The sequence below is a fragment of the Megascapheus bottae genome, chromosome 5, assembly GCF_031878675.1.
Source record: "Megascapheus bottae isolate mThoBot1 chromosome 5, mThoBot2.hap1, whole genome shotgun sequence".
Lineage (NCBI taxonomy): Eukaryota > Metazoa > Chordata > Mammalia > Rodentia > Geomyidae > Megascapheus > Megascapheus bottae.
Window position 1 is genome coordinate 75,714,827 of NC_143513.1, and position 13,632 is coordinate 75,728,458.

At 48.0% G+C, this 13,632-nt stretch overlaps 1 protein-coding gene across 2 annotated transcripts in view; it reads left to right on the forward strand.

Annotated features, from left to right (window-relative positions):
- The window catches only part of Tbxas1 (thromboxane A synthase 1), a 179,527-nt gene extending 168,515 nt beyond the window's left edge, over window positions 1–11,012 (forward strand). Inside the window, exons 11-14 of one of the 2 annotated variants that reach the window (XM_090333403.1) lie at window positions 5,034–5,125; window positions 6,436–6,573; window positions 7,970–8,132; window positions 10,744–11,012. In XM_090333403.1, the coding sequence (XP_090189529.1) occupies window positions 5,034–5,125; window positions 6,436–6,573; window positions 7,970–8,132; window positions 10,744–10,818 (468 nt within the window). In that variant the 3' untranslated portion in view covers window positions 10,819–11,012. The remainder of the gene's footprint in view (window positions 1–5,033; window positions 5,126–6,435; window positions 6,574–7,969; window positions 8,133–10,743) is intronic. The other variant, XM_090333404.1, reaches the window with a different exon arrangement.
- Window positions 11,013–13,632: the final 2,620 nt, after the last annotated feature.

Here is a 13,632-nt window from a genome sequence, read left to right on the forward strand (position 1 = left end):
TCTGCAGATACATCTGTAGATGGCTCTAAAAAGGACTTCCTTCTCCAACATGACCACCAGGCCATCCCATAGAAACAAATTGGGCCATCATGTTTCCAAAATTTCACAATTACCAGTTGGGTTCAAAGTCCCCTGCTTAATTCATCCTATTTGTTTCACACTTGTTTCTATTTTTTTTTTTTTTTGCCCCAGTCCTGGGACTAGGCAACTCAGGGCCTGGGCACTGTCCCTAAGATTCTTTTGCTCAAAGCTTTTTCTGAGTACTTTATTAAATATAAGAGCCTCATGGTTTCTATCTGAGCTGGCTTTGAACCACAGCCTCCTTAGCCTCCTGAGTGGATAGAATTACAGGGAAGAGCCACCAGCGGCACTGGCCACAGAACTACAACTATCCATACACGCCTATCCATTGTCATCAAGTCCCAGTATAGACATGGCACCTTTCTGGCAGCTTCCCAGGTCACAAATGTCTAGGTATGGGGCCCTCATCTGTTCTCCCTTCTGGCCCTTTCCAGACAGACCAGGGACTCCAAGAGGATGGATGATGAGCCAGTGTGTGTTTTTCTCTCCTAAGCCCAGAATAGCACCTATTCCATAGTGTGTCAACTCTATACGTACCTTTGGTTCCCCAAAGAGCAGAGCCTTCGGCAGTGGTGGAAATGCCTGGCACCCGACCCAGTGCCTGAATCTCACAAGGTGCTCTGCTGCGACTGCTGAGTAAATGAGGCACTTACATCTCTGTGAGACTTTGGGCATGCAATCTTCCTCATTTTTTCTCCTCTGAACCATAAAGAATTTGCATACAACGATTCCAAAGGCTCTTTCACAACTGTCGAGTCCTTATTTATCATTCGCCTGCTGCCCTCTGCTGGCAAACTTGGCTCAGGACCACTGCGTCCCCAAGGTGCCTGAAAGAACTATAAGCAAGGCAAGGAGGGATGGGTGAGTTGGATTCTAAGCAGGACAGGGACTTAAATTTTGTTGCTTGGCCTGTATTAGACTAAAATATGGCTTGTTCCTCCACACACCCTGTCTGTGAAGTCCTAAGTTAGGAGGTGGAGCTCTGGGATATCCCAGACAAGCCTTAGAAGGAAAACCCATGTCCAGGGCCCACAACCGCCCACCATCAAATCCCAGGCAACAAGTACCACCTGCCATACAGATCCAGAACACGAGGCCAATACAGTGTTCACAAGCGAGTCTTTAAAACTTAGAGAAGGCCAGGCATTGGTAGCTCACGCCTGTAATCCTAGCTACTCAGGAGGCTGAGATCTGAGGATCATGGTTTAAAGCCAGCCCCAAAAGGAAAGTCCCTGAGACTTATCTTCAATTATTCAACGAACAGTCAGCAAGTGGTACAGCATAAGCCTTGAGCAGAAAAAAAACTAGACAGTGCCCACGCCCTGAGTTTAAGCTCCAGTATTAGCACCAGAAAAAAAAAATGTTTTATAACACAGGAGTCTCTGGGACACCAATCTTAACATACCTTTCTCTGACAAATCCTGAAAGTTTATAACACATTTTCAGTCAGGGAACAAGAGCCCATTTATTTGCCATTAAGAGATAAGGTTCTCAGATCTAGTTCCTTTTTCTTTCTGAGGAAACATTGTATATTGTAATGTAGTATACCTGTATCTCCCTCCCTCCCTCCCCAGGTCCTTCCCTCTCTCCCCTCTTTCCCTCTCCTTTCTTCCTACCATATTCCTCCATTTTGTTAAAGATTCTTATGGTACATCTAGCAGAATGTCACTAACTTTGGTCACAACTGAGAATTTTTCCAGGTTACTTGCCAGGAACAGATGGCAAACTAGAACTGGAATTCAACAAAACACCAAGAAATAGTCTCTGATCTTCACCTCTATTCATCTCATCTGTTCCTTCTTTCTTGGGGCCAGCTAGTGTTTTCTGTTCATGAATCCAAATGATGACCATCATTTGGTGAGGTGACCACCAATGGGTGACTTGCCTGTGTCCACCCGCTGCTTGCTAGAGGAAAGCTCCTTTCTCCTTTGCTCCAGATGCAAATTCCCAGATGGTGACCTTAAGCCAAATCACAGTCTACAGAACCAACTAGCTAATTTGTGAGAACCAAAACAAGATGGAGCTATGGGACCTTTTATTCCAAAAGCAGGAGAAAGTGCCAATAGTAGAACACATAGCACGTTCATCTTTTGACTCATGACAGTCTTTCTTTTTCTTTTTTAAAACTTTTATTTGTTTTTATTTTTCTATGGAATAGCATTTTAAGACAAATCTAAAATTTTCAATCATTTGCATGAATTTTCCATGTATCCTTATAGCGTGCAAGACCAGTTTTCTATAAACTTCAGACCATTAAGTTGTGTGCAGAATCACTGAAATGGTCCGATTTGTGTTTGGTGAACTTGTTGGCCAGACGAACACCAAATTCATCAAGATGTAAGGAAAAGCCCCAGCGGGTGGTCCTTCAGGCCTGGTTATACCGGAGGAGTTCATGACAACCACCAGAAGCTGCAGCACCCCTTCCTGAACTGGGAGGCCGAGTCTAGGGAAATGATCTAGGTGTCTCCACTTCCCACAGCAGATTGAGACTTCTGAGTTTCCATCACCAAGCAATGCCTCTCTGTCTCAGCTTCATTATAGGCAGCCCTGCCACTATACCATCCTCTGCCAGCCTGAGTCAGGGATGGCTGCCACCATGTCCACCCCAACCCCTTGTATCTATGCCAGATGGCAGCTCTAGTCACAGGCTAGACCAAGGGACCCGGGGAACAAGAGAGAGCAGATAGTTAAGAATTTAACCGGGAGGAGCCCGAGTGAGACTCCCAGAACATGTGCCTGTGTGCCCAGTCCTTTCCTTCCAATGCACAGATCCAAAGAGAAAGTCCTCAGGAGTCTCACGGTGGCGGCCAGAGAGCTTCACCCCCAGCAAAGGGCCCTTCTCTCTCCTCAGTGCCCATCTGGCCTGCCTGGCATAGAGGTGGATACATGGGACCAAGGAGGAGCCTTCTGAAGGACCATTTCCCAGAGTGCATTGGGAAGACCAATCACTGTTCCTCTTTACCAGAAAATGTATCCTTTACCTTTCAAAGTCATGATGCAATTAACTACACAGACTGTATAATTTGACTCATGAACATGAGTGGCCGAGGTGTATCAAATTCCCTCATAGATGAGTTGAAATATTCCCTGGGGTCTCTTAAGACTATTACCAGTAATCTAGCTCCTCTGCTTACAAATAATGAGATCAGGGTTTGGGAAGAAAGAAAATAAAGATTTATTAATTTTGCCAGGCAAAATTGGGGCCACTGAAGCTATTGTCTCAGAAAGAAACAGACTGTGTGTGCGTGTGTGTGCCTGTGTGTGTGTGTGTGTGTGTGTGTGTGTGTGTGTGTGTGTGTGTGTGAATTGGAGGAGAGCATGGGTTTCTGGATGTTCAAGCTGAGACAAGGCTTCCAGATGCATATCAAGTCTGCATATTTTCCAGTACACTGGAGTTAGTCTCCAAAATTGTGTTCCATGCTGTCCTATGGTCATTAAGATAAGGAGAGGAGTGTGACCTTGCCTAGAGCTGTAAAGACATTCTTGAATTCCCTCACACTGGCAATGAGAGGCAGAGGAAGGGGGAGAACAAGAGGAAAGAAAGAAGGAAGGAAGGAAGGAAGGAAGGAAGGAAGGAAGGAAGGAAGGAAGGGGAAGAAAAGGGAAAGGAAGGGAAGAAAAGGGAAAGGAAGGGAAGGGAGAAATGAAAACAAAACTGTCTTTCAAGTTTGTGCAGCTGCAAGCTTCTTGGTGAGTCTTGGAGCTACAATTCGAGCACAGTTAGGTGTCCAGCGCTGTCAGCCCTCTCCCATCTCCCCTGATGTCCTCTGTATTTCTAATGGTTCACTTGAACACCGTGGCCGGTGTAAGTCTCGGTGCTGGATGGGCTTGATGGGCTGATGCTCCAGGTAGCAGGGGACGGGACAGATAAAGCCACTCCCTGTACTGGGGTTTCTTCTGGAATCACCTAATTGAAAATCATCGCCCTCCAAACAGAAGATCCACCCACCTCTGCTAGAAGCTAGGAGTTTGGGGTGGGGACCTTGCCTTAGAAAGCCCAGCAGGGCAGGGAGTAGGCTTTCTGTGACCTGACCTGACGTCTCCCAACCACAAGCACCCACATCCTGTTCACAGCTCACACCTATAGGTGTGAGGTAGGAGAGCCTGGAAAGGACAAAAAGTCACTCAATCTGTATGCCAAAAATGGGATCAATCCTGGTTGTTTCGCTGTGTGTTTTTCATCATAAGAGCTTGTTCATTCTTTGACGGCTTTGCTAGAAAGTCGTCTTTGTCTTTATTCTGGGTCTTCGGCAGTTTTGTTATACCCGATCCCTTGCAGCCTTTTCTCTGCTATTTCACTGTTTAACTCTTTACTGAGCACCAATTCCTGCCCGCGTCGCACACAAGCACCAGTGTTCTTACTCAAGAGACGGGAGCCAATGCTTCCCTGATTTGCTGGGCGGCTCAGAACTCGGCCATATCATCAGCTTTCAATAAATGGGGCGGGCTGGGCACCAGGAACTCACAGCTGAAATCCTAGCTTTTCCGGAAACTGGGATCTAGGGAGCGCGGTTCAGTCAGCCTAGGCAGGCAGGTCTGTGAGATCCTTATGTCTAAGCAACCGCTGAAAACCAGACGGAGAGCTGTGGCTCAAATGGCAGAGACTAGCCTTGAGCAAAAAAAGCTAAGGGACTACACACTTGAGGCCCTGAGTTCACGCCCCAGTGCAGACACACGCACACACAGGCTGCCACAGTGGTTTCTGTCACTCCTGGACTCACAAATCCTCAGCCACTCCTGCTCACCTTCAGTTAACACAAAGCAGGAAATTCAGCACAGTGGAGTGTGTGAGATGCTTATCCACTGCCATCTGGGGGAATCTACTTCATCTTGTGGAGTTTTCACCTGAATGTTTGCTAAAGTCAGAGTGGGATTCTAAAGTTTATGAAAAAGATCAAGTGCCCTGCAGTTCTGCCTAACTCCACCTCCTCCGTTGTCCCCATCTGCCTCAGCCGGACCCTGAGTATTGCAGCCTGCAGGAAGGCCTGCCCTACCTGGACATGGTGATTGCAGAGACCCTAAGGATGTACCCACCGGCTTTCAGGTATACCCAGAATTTTTGTTTCTAGAAGGTTGCTTCCATATCAACAGTCTCTTTGTCTAATAGGAGCTCAGAATGGGAAAATTTGATGAGGACATTTACAGGATTCATAGTCCAGGCTCCAGGGGTTCAAGGTCTTTCAGAAGGAAGAACTGGTTGAAAGGGAGCCAAGTCTGGAACGTATTGCTTTAGACTGGAGACTATAACAAGGCAAGACTCTAAAAGAGATCTTTACCTCAAATAAGCAAATCATTGCCCCCATGAGAAAGTTGTTTGTCCAGATAAATTAGTTTGCTTTCATTACCTAAAGCAAACAGTGGAGTTATTTCTTGTTGTAGGGTATTCACTTCCTAGGAAAGCATTTTCAGGAAGATGCAGGAAATCACTTTGACCCACACGACCTCCATGCTCTGCCCCCAGAGTGAAGCTGGTGGCTGCAGAATGGGCAGTGCATTCTCCATTCTCCAGTAGATTACTGGTTTACACCCCTGGCACAAAGCTGAACAAGGCCATGTTGGGCTTTGAAGCTGCAAGCAACTGACAACAATGGATGTTCACTGTTGGAAGTGTAGGAGGATAGGTCATTAGAACCTTCCAGAAACTAAGATTGGCCATCCCAGACAGGTCCAGCGAGGACCTCAGGAACCACCCGAGGTCCCACATTCTACCCGTAACGACCCAGCCGGAAACATCATTCCTGGGCTCAGCCCTCCATGGAGCTTGGCAGGGATCCCATCCCCTACTGCTAGGAGCCTTAGGGTTCCATCATTGGTCCTAAGTTGTCTGTTGCAAAGGGCCCCTGTCTTCCTAGATTTTGCCCCACTCATGGCTTCATTTCATGAGACAGGAAGTAACAGGGAAGTCCAAGTAAGGTGCAGATTGCCCCAGATTCTTGGTAATGGTGGCGAGGGCTCTGTCATAAGGAGGGGACTCCGGGCTTGACCATGAAGTGGAAGGAAAAGAAGCAAAAGAGTGGACACGGACAATCAAGAAAAGCTAACGGAAGGCACCTGGAACACTAGAAGAAAAGCCCTCATGACTTCCTGAAGAAAAGCAGCCCTTTCATCCCAATATCAGATCCACAGAAAGAATCTCTGTGCCTGGCTGATGATAGAGGAATGAATAGATGAATGAATGAATGAATGAATGAATGAGAGGATAGAGGAGGGCATTTTCTCCAAGGGCCCAAGAGACTTCAGGCTCCTGGAGGTAGGGCTTGGCCTACCCTAGAAGAGAGCTGAATTCCCGGGCCCCAGCCTCATTCCATAGTCCATGCTGAGCCTCTGGACACTGGCTGTGCCTGTCACCCACAGGTTCACGAGGGAGGCCGAGCAGGACTGCGAAGTGCTGGGCCAGCACATACCCGCAGGCGCGGTGCTGGAGATGGCGGTGGGTGCTCTGCACCACGACCCCGCGTACTGGCCACACCCCAAGGTCTTCAATCCTGAAAGGTGAGCTCCTCGAGGATGTGAGTGCACTGGGTGGTGATTTTGTGGTGAAGGCAGCAAGAGGACACAGGCACGGTTGGCTTCAAACTAATGATGTAGCACTACAGCCAGATGAGCCAGATGCTCACAAAGCAGCATTTCTGAAGGCCACAAGCTGGAGGCAGAGATTCAGCATTTCAACAGCAGTGCATGGACGCACTGCCTTTTGCTCCTTCCAGTCAGGCTTGGGTGGATTTCAAGTGAGCACTGGGAAGCAGCAAGGCCATCGTTCCATACAGTATAGTTGTATCAGCAAAATTTCTCCGCCAGTCTTAAGTTCACGACATGCATAGACCTGGACCCACCCTTCTCTGCTGACAAGGAGTTGGCCCACTGTCTAATGTCAGTCCTAGGCTTTGTGATGAAAAACATCTGAGTCTCCACACCCCATTCTTGTCACACTCACTAGGGTCCCCTCCTTTGGGATCTGCCGGGGAAGCTGGCCAGGAGACACTGTGTCTCCACTTTTAGTGGCTCCTGCTGAACCCAGCCTGACTCTAAAGCTCAGTTGTGAGAATCCAGGGGCCTTGGAACCCAGATAAATAATATCCCACTGTCCAGCAGCTCCTAGAAATATAGTAAAGATCAAAAAATTAAAAACAAGCTGGATGCTCGGTGACTTTCACCATAATCCTAGCTACTCAGAATACTAAGATTCAAAGGGTGGCAGTTTGATGCCAGCCAAGTCCATGAGACACTATCTACAAAATATCTAGCAAGAATCACCAGTACCGAAGGTGGCACTCAAGTGGTAGAGCACCAGTCAAACAAACTGAGCAAATTCAAGTTCCTATGTGGGCCAGGGGAGGGCTGTGAGTGGTGGTCACAGTCCAGGGACTGATGATAGGGCAGGAGCCACAGCCAGCTCAGGACTGTGGCAAACAACCCTGGAGTCTCCAGTGGCAGTAGGCTTCATGTAGACTCTGGCAGTGGCTCTTGCTTGTAATCTGAAGCAAAGAAAAGAAAGAAGAAAAGAAAAAAGAGGGGGAGGGAGAGAGGGAGGGAAGGAGAGAAGAGGAACAACAGAAGGAGGGGAAAGAGAAAGGGGGGAGAGGAAGGGAAGGGGAGAAAGAGAGAAAGAGAAGGCAGGCAGGCAGGCAGGCAGGCAAGGAGGGAGGGAGGGCTCTGCTTGCATACCAGCTGGCTCTTTGAGACAGACACCATCAGTGCCCTGAGAGCTAACAGGAAAGAGGCTCTGAAGTTCAGGAGTTAGCCTCCATTCCCAGAGCCTTGGGGACCATGCCAGGGATGCTTATGATTGGCCTGCCTGGCACAGCTTGGAGAAAAGAGGTCTTAGTGGAAGGAGACTTCAGATGGATGGGAAGAGATGCGTCACCCATGACCTTCCTGCAATCTTCAGGTTCAGCACAGAAGCCCGAAAACAGCAGCAGCCCTTCACATACCTACCCTTTGGAGCTGGCCCCCGGAGCTGCCTCGGGGTACGTCTGGGACTGCTGGTGACCAAGCTGACGCTGTTCCATGTTCTGAGCCAGTTCCGCTTTGAAGCCTGCCCTGAAACTCAGGTGAGGGCACTGCTTCAGATGGGGTCACCCTAGATTGTCTGGAAACCAGTCAGTATATGTGGGTGCTGTGATCAGTTCCTTAATTCTCCCTGGGCCTCAGTTTCTCCACCTGTCAAAGGGGGCAATGAACGTAATGCTTTCCTCTTCCGGTTCTGTCAGGGTAAATGAACTCATTCTGGGCTGAGACCAGCACTGGCCTGTCATAACACGCATGCACCCCACTGTGCCTGCTGTCTGTGTGCAGGGCTGGCTCTCGGCTTGCTGTAGCTCATTCAGCCAACACGAGCCCAGTGCATGTGGTTGTGACACACGTTAGGCTTTGGAGCGTATGGCTTGACCCACAGAGCCTGGGGATCGTCCCCTGGCTCCACCAGACTCCTACGGTAAGGTATGCTTTGCAGAAAGCAGGCAGGCACTAGCCCCTTGGTGTCTGGCAGCAGCCACATGTCCTTGGGTAGTGTCCCCAGATGCCACATCCTTACCTTCCCTCCCAAAGTTTATGTTCCCCAAGAGAGGACTTCATTTCTAAGGTCCCAGGGAGGTGGCAGACTCTGCCCTTACTCAGCCATCAGGCTTTTCTAAAACGGCCCCTACTTTTCCCACTTTGCTTCCCCCTCTTTACCAGAGAATTGAGCTGTGAAGGTCTTATTGTTCTATTCATTCTTTGGATGAGAAAGCTAAAGCTCAGGTAGGTTGGGGTCCTACCATGGTGTAGCTGATACAACACTACAGGCTCTGTCAGGGTAGGGAATGGCTGTGTACCCTGTGCCTTCGCCAGCATGCAGCTTAGTGTTGTGTATGGAATGACAGGCACTCACTTATTCCTTCAACAAGGGGTCATGAGCAAATGGTTGAACAGCCACAGGGACAAGAAGCTGTGGTTCACACCTGGGTTCTGCTTACTGCACCCCCTCCCTCCCAATGGGCCAGCTCTTCTCAGCAGTGTCCACTGTCCCTAACTATGTCCCCTGGAGGCCCAAGGCATGCCAGAGACAGATAAGGACAAAATGATAAAGAGAGACAGTTCTAGATTCCGGGACAGGAAGTGCCTCTGACAAAGGAGAGTTAGGACAGGCTGCAGGAAAGGGCAGAGAAATGATGGACACAGAGAAAGGACAGGGTCTCTGACTACTTCAGTAGCCCAAGGGAAAGTACTTCTTTTGAGTTCTCAGATCCAAATGTCCTGTCCAGTGTTCAAAAGAGGCTGCTGTGTGTTGGTGGCTCATGCCTGTAATCCTAGCTACTCAGGAAGTGGAGAACTGAGGATCCCCATTGAAAGCCAGTCGAACAAGAAAATCTGAGACTCTCATCTCCAGATAACCATCAAAAAGCCAGAAATGGGGTAATGGCTTGAGTGGTAGAATGTTAGTATTGAGAGAAAAAAAAAATCTTAAGGATAGTGCCCAGGCCCTGAGTTCAAGCCCAGGACCAACCAGCAAAAAAAAAAAAAGCAATGCCTGGCATTCCTTAATAACCAGCCATAAGTCCCCAGACCTGCTGAGCTGGAACCAGGGACAGCTCATTTTGAATTCAAGATGGGGCTGAGCCCCCATGCATTCCTCATCCCTGCTTCCAGCTCTCAGTTCCACCTCTTGTGTGCTCAGACTGCTACCCGTGCCTGGAATGTTAACTCTCTCTTCCCCACCTCAGGCCCTTCTCAACTCCATCCTCTAAGAAGTGCCTTCATATACCTTCAATCACACCTACTATCCAACAGCCCTGGAAGCTGGGAAGCTCCTGGGAAGCTCTGCCTGGCTTTGCCAGCCCTATCCACCTCTCCTTTGAACCATTTCATGCTGTCTAGACTCAGGCTGTGTAGCTACATGTAACTATATTTTAATTAGAATTGCATTAAATCAAAACCTCCACCAGGCATGGTAGTACCCAGGAGGCTAAGGCAGGAAGATGGGCAATTCAAGGCCCGACTGAATAGCATAGAGACTTGGTCTCAAACAAATCAAATCAAATGAACTAAAGAAACTGAGTGTTCAATGTTCAGGTCCAGTTCATCTTGTTCCGTTGCCTCTCATCTGACACAGCCCATTTTCTGTCTTTGCTCCAAGGGTTCACATGAGCCACTACACCATTTTGCACACACTGTAAGGGAAGCTGGCTTCCTGAGTAAACTTATGACTTCCTTTCAAAGTCCAGACCATCATGGCCTCTGCCTTTGAAGTGAGACCCAAGGAAACTTTTGGAATTCTGAGAGGCTGGACCACACATGGACAAGCTTGGAATAGCCTGAAGAAAGGGCAGTGAGCTTAGAAGGAAAGGCAAGGATGGATGTCTTCTGGTCCTGAACCTGTTTCTTCAAGTGAGATGATATTCCTGGGCAGATAAACGCAGGGCCAGGCATGCTTGTCACCATGCTGTTTTGTTCAGTGGGGAAAGGAAGTGTTCATTCTATTCAGTACATGCTACCAGGGACCATGTTTGCCCACAAGATGCAGTTTGGCTGACTTCTCAGGACTGGTCCAGCTGAGAGGTGATTTTGCCCCCCCAACCCTCAGCTCACAGTCAGGTTCCCCACCTACTTCAGGCCAGGTTCTGAGGCAGTTTTCCTAAAGCTACAGTTTACTAGAACCAATTACTTTCACTTCCTCTGTTTTAGGTACCACTGCAGCTAGAATCCAAATCTGCACTCAGTCCAAAAAATGGGGTCTTCATCAAGATTGTGTCCCGCTGATGTGAGCCATTGTGGGGAAGGAGGGAGTGTCATTAATGATACCTGCAAGCTGGAGTTATGAGGGCTCCCCTACATTCAAAGAAAACCTTCCTGTAGAGACACTGATGTTTAAAGAACTATCACTGGGATGGTTGAGCGGGTGCCTGGCATGTAAGTACAGAGAGATTACTTACCCAACGGATCCTAATAAACAAATGCTTAATAAATGTTTGTCATACTTGGTTTTGACATTGTCAATGGGGGTTCCAACCACTATCTGAGCGAAGGATTGTGAAATAAGCCAAGAATATAGTTTTGACAAAATGACTGTGAACATGTTGCTTTGTGCTGGTCCTTGAATTCAGAGCCTTGGATGCTGTCCCTAAGCTTTTTTTTTTTCTGCTACTGCTTTTATTCCATGAAAGCCATAGCTCCATTTCTAGCTTTCTAGTGATTCACTGGCAACGAGAGTCTCATAGATTTTCCTGCCTGGGGCTGGCTTTCAATTACCACTCTCAGATCTCAGCATCCTGAGTAGCTAGATTACAGATGTGAGTGAGCCACTGGCACCCAGTGAGAACACAATTAAAAAAAAATTATGTGGTACAGAGGAACATAGGGCCTGCCTCATGCATGCTAGGCAAGCACTCTACCACTAAGCCACATGTCTAGCCTGAGAACATTATGTTTTAAAAGAAGTCCCAGCTTCCGCAAGGAGAATTCTAAAGCATGGGGACACACTGGCATTGAGGGAGGGGGTGAGGGAGGGTGTCTTGATGGCAGTAGTGAGGAGCCATTTCAGCTTCTCATATACATTCAACGAAGTGGCTCCCAAGTTTATCACTGTGCTTTAACTGTCCTTGCAGGGATCAGACCAATTTTGGAGTAAGTTAATGGTACAGGCTGAAATGTCCTTTCTGTTGTTAAGAGTATCAAATCTTTTCTTCATTTTGATCAAGAAAATCAAACTATAGAGGTAGGTTTTAGTACAGGTAATGAGTACCAGGATCATGTCTAAAGAAGCACTTGCTGGCTAGATCACAGGTCTGCCCCTGCAACTGTACTACCTTTGCTGCTGGTCTTTTCATCACTCTGTGCCTCAGTTTCCTCATTTGTAAAACAGGAAGCTGACAAAGCACAAAATTTCCTTCCTCTATTTGGCATCTGAGCAGCTTCAAGTATGTAGAGAAAATCCTTAGAAGCCTGTGGACTGTCCTGATGATCTGGCTTGAATCTTAGGGCTGTGACCTGGGGGTAGACCAGACATATCTAGTACCTGTCTGTCCTCTTTACTGCTCTGCCTGTCCCCTCAGACCCTGGCCATTCTGCAGAACCTCAGCCTGAAGATGGAACCAACAGAACACTCAAGTCCTCTTTTAAGAGCACTCCTTGCTGGGCTCCGTGGCTCAGGCCTGTAATCCTAGCTACTCTGGAGGCTGAGATCTGAGGATCAAGGTTCAAAGCAAGCCCTGGCACAAAAGCAGCTGAGACTCTTATCTCCAATTAACTTCTAGAAAATGGGAAATGGGGCTATGGCTCAAGGGTAGAGCTATAGCCTTAAGCTGAAGAGCTCAGGGACAATGCCCAGGGCTAGGAGTAGGGTGGTAGCCTTGAGCTGAAGATCTCAGTGACAGCGCCAGGCCAAGTTCAAGCCCCATGACTCATATACACACACAAAAAAGGCACACCACCAGCTACCAAGTGATCTCTGGCTGGACCAGCCCCTCAGTGCCCTCGAGCCTCCCTTGTCTTCTGTGTACAGGTGGTCACATCTTCACAGATAATGAGTGTGCAGAACTGCTCCACTCCCGCCTTCCACTTAAACCCCATTGTTCACACCCCAATACAACAATCCCAGCATAGGAAATGGCAGGAGGTACACTAGTGGGATCCTTCACAATCTACCCCCCTCTTTCCCAAGAGTCCTCATGAACACTTCTGATCAACATCTACCTCTGTCCTAGATCCTACATCTTTTGCACCAGAAATCTTGGGAACTATGGCAATCTGGCTCCTTCATCAAATGCTCCTCTTCAACCTGTACGAAGAGTTACCAGGCCAACTGTCCATATGTATCCAGATCCTCTTTGGTGTTTCCAGTCCCAACTAGTGGCTCTTCTTAACTACTTTTCTCAAAGGTCACCAAATCCAGTTGCCCCTGTAGTCTTTATAGCTGACTTGGCTTTTCAGGAATATATGGCCACCTCTATAGGAGGAGGAAAAGGCTGGGGGGGGGGGGGAGGAGAAGGAGGAGGAGGAGGAAGAGGAGGAGGAAGAAGAACAACAACAATAATAACAGCTGCAGCAGCAACAACTCTCAGGTTAATGGGTTGTGAGGAACCACATCATATGCATAGGTACACATGTAAGGCCTTGCTAGTGGGTACAGTTGTGCTGTGTTTTTTTTTTTCTTTTGTCGTTTGTGAGGCTTGAACTCTGGGCCTGAGCACTACCCCTGAGTTTTTAGCTCAAGGCTAGCACTCTACCACTTGAGCCACAACACCACTTCCAGTTTTCTGGTGGCTAATTGGAGATGAGTCTCATGGACTTTTGTGCTTAGGCTGGCTTTGAACCACAATCCTCAGATCTCAGCCTCCTGAATAGCTAGAATACAGGTGTGAGCCACCAATGCCTGGCTAGTTGTGCTGTTTTTCTAACTTTTAACTTGGCTTTCTTCTGGTATGATCAGTTACACCATGCTGTGTGAGGTTTCAGCTTCCTCCTAAAATAGGAGATGCTAGCAAAACTTCCTTAGATCTGAAATCCAAAGGATGAACCAACAGCATATTCCTTTAGGAGGGAAAACAGCTTCTCTGACAACTACATGAGAACCAA